We start from the raw sequence: 4,127 nt of genomic DNA on the forward strand, positions 1-4,127 counted from the left end.
ATCTGAGCCCAGGGCACCTCCCTCAGCCACCATCCCCACCCCCTTCACTGTGGGCAGGAGGCCACTGTTTCCAAAGCTCACTTTTCCTCCTTCCTCCCAGAAGAGCAGCAACATGCGAGAGGCCTTTATCTGCCTCTTCAGAGACCACCTGGGCTCAGCAGTGCTGAGGAACAACAAGCAATTGAAGAGGTCTCTGTGGAGTGCACTGGTCCCGCTGCTCATTCGCACAAGTGACCAGTCCCCGAGCGTGGCCAAGGTACACATTGGAAGGCTGAGCACTGGCACAGAGAGAGGTGGGCTGGCCTGCCCTGTGGGGCCCAGGCAGCAGGGCAAGGGCTGCTGGCAGTGGGCAGCCGTGGCCCAGCACAAGGCGTGGGAAAGGTCCCTGCAGAGCCAGCGCCAGCAGGGATGGAGAAGCTGGCAGGGCCATTTCCAACAGCTGTCCTGGGGCTCCAGTAGGGCTCGTCAGCAGCCTGTGGCCACCAAAGCCTGAACAGGCACATCCCCACAGGCTTCTCTCCTTTCCCTGGCACGTGTCCAAAACCAGGGCTTCCAGCCTCAGGCCCTGTCCTGCGGGGCTGTCCTCACACGTCCCCTAGACACTTTGGTGAGGGCATGTCCCAACTTCCTGAGGGCAGAATCTCCCCAACAACAGAGCCAAGAGCTCTCCTTTGCCAGCCATGCTGCTACCTCACCCCTTCTGCTTCCATGCAGGCTGCCCAGGAAGCGCTCCTTGCTGCAGCAAAGCTGCTCAAGTGGAGGGAGCTGAAAGAGCTGGTGAAGAAGCAGCAGATGTGGAGGATTGGCGAGTGCTTGGTAAGGCCAAGTGCCAGGGTGCAGGCTGGGTGAGGTTTGCTCCGCAGGTAGAGCCTGCGCTGTGGGCCCAGAGCCCAGAGGCTGGAGCTGCAGCCCAATGTGTGCCATCCAAGAACAGAGCCCCAAGGGCTCCTCTGCAGACCCCTCTCCCTTCCCTGCAGCCAGCAGGAGAGAGGGCTCTGGGCAACACTGAGTGCTGGCAGGAGGGACTGCTGCAGCCAGCGAAGGGGCTCTGTGCCATACCTGTGTCCTTGTGCTCTCTCCAGCTGGGGAAGGACAGGAGCAGGGCTGAAGAGTACCTGCGTCAGGGCCTGAGCTACCTCAAGGACCCTGAGCCCAGTGTGCGAGAGGCGGCCATCAGGTTCATCGGTGAGCTCCAGCCCCCGGGGTCCCTCTTTGGGCAAGCTGGCCCCAGTCCCTGCTCCTGCAGCCACAGCCAGGCCCAGCCCTGGGGCTGCTCGAGCCCTGGTTGCCACAGGCTGGGCCTGGGCCTCCCTCTGCCACCCCTGCCCATGTGGCTGGGTTTGGTGGGCACTGGGCTGAGTTCCACCCCCTGAGCTCCTGGTGCTTCCTGGGCTCATCCCTGATGAGGGGGAGGAGGGCAGGGTCAGGGGCTGCGCTGCTGGGAGCCCACTGGGGAGCAGGGGCTGACGGAGCTTTGTGCCCAGGGGTGGCCACGCGGCACCTGAGGAACCGAAGCAAAGAGCAGCTGGATGAGATCTGCAGTGGTGAGTGGGGAACATGGATGGAGGGGATGTCTGGGGGTCTCTGCAGACACAGGGCTTCATCTCGGCTCCGTTTCTTTTGCTCACAGCCCTTCAGCCCTTGAAGACAGACAGCAATATAGTCATCTCTTCCCTGGCAGAACAGACCATCGCCATCCTGGAGGCTTTAGGACCAACACCAAGCCCTCGATTCAGGCCAGAAGCACTGCTCTTCTGGCGCCGACGTTCACACCCATGAGGACCTTCCAACATTCCCAGCCTCCCAGACGCTGTGTGAGACATCTGAGCTGGTGAGCAGGGTGGCGTCAGGGACAGCCATGGTGTCATCCAGGGCTCTGGGGCTGTGGGTGAGGTGATGGCTTGGCGTGGGCTGGGAGGCAGGTGTTTCGGGGACTGCTGCCAACTGCCTTGATGCCATGTTGTGACCTGGTGGCTGCCTGGGGAGGTTTCCAGGCATAGATCTTATCACAGAAAAGAAACACCGTGTTTCATACAGGCAGGAAAATTTGAGCTCCTGGTGCCACACATGATGGAGCTCCTGTGGGTTGGCAGTGAAGACTCCTGGACAGAGGTTGTGATGGTCCCTAAAAACCTGATGTGTCCAAACCTGAAGAAGACAAAGGCCAGCCCAGCCACTGAGGATCTGATGGAGAACCTCTCACGCTTCTTTGACATGGTAAGGTTGATGTGGGAGCGTGAGCCCTGAGATGGGCACTGGGCAGTGAGAGCTGCCCTGCAGCCCAGGCCTGTCAGCAGCTTTGGCAGCAGGCTCTGCTCCCCTGGGCTCTGGTGGCTTCTGGGCCTTGCAGGCCAGGGCAACTTGTCCCTGCTCTGGAATCTGAGCCCAGGGCATCTCCCTCAGCCACCATCCCCACTCCCTTTCATTGTGGGCAGGGGGCCACTGTTTCCAAAGCTCACCTTTCCTCCTTCCTCCCAGGAGAGCAGAGACATGCAGAATTTTTCCATCTGCCTCTTCAGAGACCACCTGGGCTCAGCAGTGCTGAGGAAGCAGAAGCAGTTGAAGACGTCTCTGCCAAGTTGTCATGGTTTGACTGACCCTGTCTCCCTGGAGCTAGAAAATGGGCACCTGAGGAACCGAAGCAAAGAGCAACTGGATGAGATCTGCAGTGGTGAGTGGGGAACATGGGCTGGAGGGATGTCTGGAGTTTCATCTTCGCTCTGTTTTTTTTTTCTTACAGCCCATCAGCCCTTGAAGGCAGACAGCAGTGAAGTCGTCTCTTGCCTGGAAGAACAGACCATCTGCATCCTGGTGGCTTTAGGACCAACACCAAGCCCTCAATTCAGACCAGAAGCTCTTCAGGCACTGATGTCCACACCCATGAGGACCTTCCAACATTCCTAGGCTCCCAGGCGCTGTGTGAGACACCTGAGCTGGTGAGCAGGGTGGCGTCAGGGACAGCCATGGTGGCATCCAGGGCTCTGGGGCTGTGGGTAAGGCGGTGGCTTGGCGTGGGCTGGAGGCAGATGTTGGGGGGACTGCTGCCAAGTGCCTTGATGCCATGTTGGGGCCTGGTGGCTGCCTGGGGAGCTTTCCAGGTATGGATCTTATCACAGAAAAGAAACTCTCTCTTTCAGACAGGCAGGAAAACTGGAATGCTGATACCTTCAAATCTTCAGCAAAAACCATCATTCAAACTATGAGCACTGCTCTTCTGTTGCCACTGAGCCAGTTGTAGGTGGCTATGATTTAATAAAGCAGCAACAATGGGCCCAAATCCATGGTGTCCTTCAGATGTGCCGCATCCTGAGCAGACTGCGTCCTGCTTGTCCTGTCCTGCTGCCTGCAGGACAACTTCCCCCTCGGCACTCCTCCAGCCCCAGCCTTGTTTGCGAAGTTGAGCCCTGCTTTCCCAAAAGGTCCTGGCCCCCACGCATCGCTTCTTTCACCCCCCCCCAATGGGTTTGGTAGAAGCAGTTACAGATATCCCGAAGCAGAAAATTTCCTTGTCCACAATGGTGCAAACAAGTAGCTAATAAGGGAGCTAAACTGGGCGGTGATGGGAGAGATTTTAGTTTGCTGTGGCTTTGCTTTCCCTCCCCCATATCCTGTAGGCAGGAAGATTCAAAGCAAGGGATGAGAGGGATTTGTTTGCTCTCCCCCCGTACCTGTAGAATACAAGACAATAAAGGGCGTTCTGTGGTCAGTTGTTGTGTCCAGTCAATTTGCAGCTCGCCTGTGGATCTGAAGCATCCGCGGCCACGCCTGACAGGAACATTATTTGGTGTTTGGGGTAAAAAATAAATTAGTTGCGCGATCCGGCTGCCTGCAGGTACAATACATGATGGCATTGGGGTCCACGTCATTATCTTTATTTCCCCCTCAAAATCTGCATCTATCACTCCTGGCAACACAAAAAGGCCTTTTAAAGTGATAGATGCTCTGCCAATTAAGTGAGGTTGCTTTGCCGTGGCCCAGAGGGCCATGTGTAGCAGTCGGCAGCAGGGCAACTGTTGTATCCTGCAGTGTTACTTCTGCAGAGGTGGCCAGGTCCACTCCGGTACTGCCGGCTGTGCTTGCACACAGGCTGTGGCAGGTTCGCGAGGGGTCCAGGCAGGGGTTGGATT

At 57.7% G+C, this 4,127-nt stretch overlaps 1 protein-coding gene across 1 annotated transcript; it reads left to right on the forward strand.

Moving 5' to 3' along the window:
• Nucleotides 1–100: 100 nt before the first annotated feature.
• On the forward strand, nucleotides 101–1,779 carry LOC113940830 (maestro heat-like repeat family member 5; the record flags this gene model as incomplete). The annotated part of the gene is made up of 5 exons (XM_027631983.1): nucleotides 101–256; nucleotides 715–816; nucleotides 1,083–1,185; nucleotides 1,485–1,544; nucleotides 1,631–1,779. Coding segments are annotated over 5 exons (570 nt in total), but the record flags the coding sequence as incomplete, so codon positions are not given.
• Nucleotides 1,780–4,127: the final 2,348 nt, after the last annotated feature.

This window comes from Corapipo altera, unplaced genomic scaffold (assembly GCF_003945725.1).
Source record: "Corapipo altera isolate COAL_440 unplaced genomic scaffold, ASM394572v1 59798, whole genome shotgun sequence".
NCBI lineage: Eukaryota > Metazoa > Chordata > Aves > Passeriformes > Pipridae > Corapipo > Corapipo altera.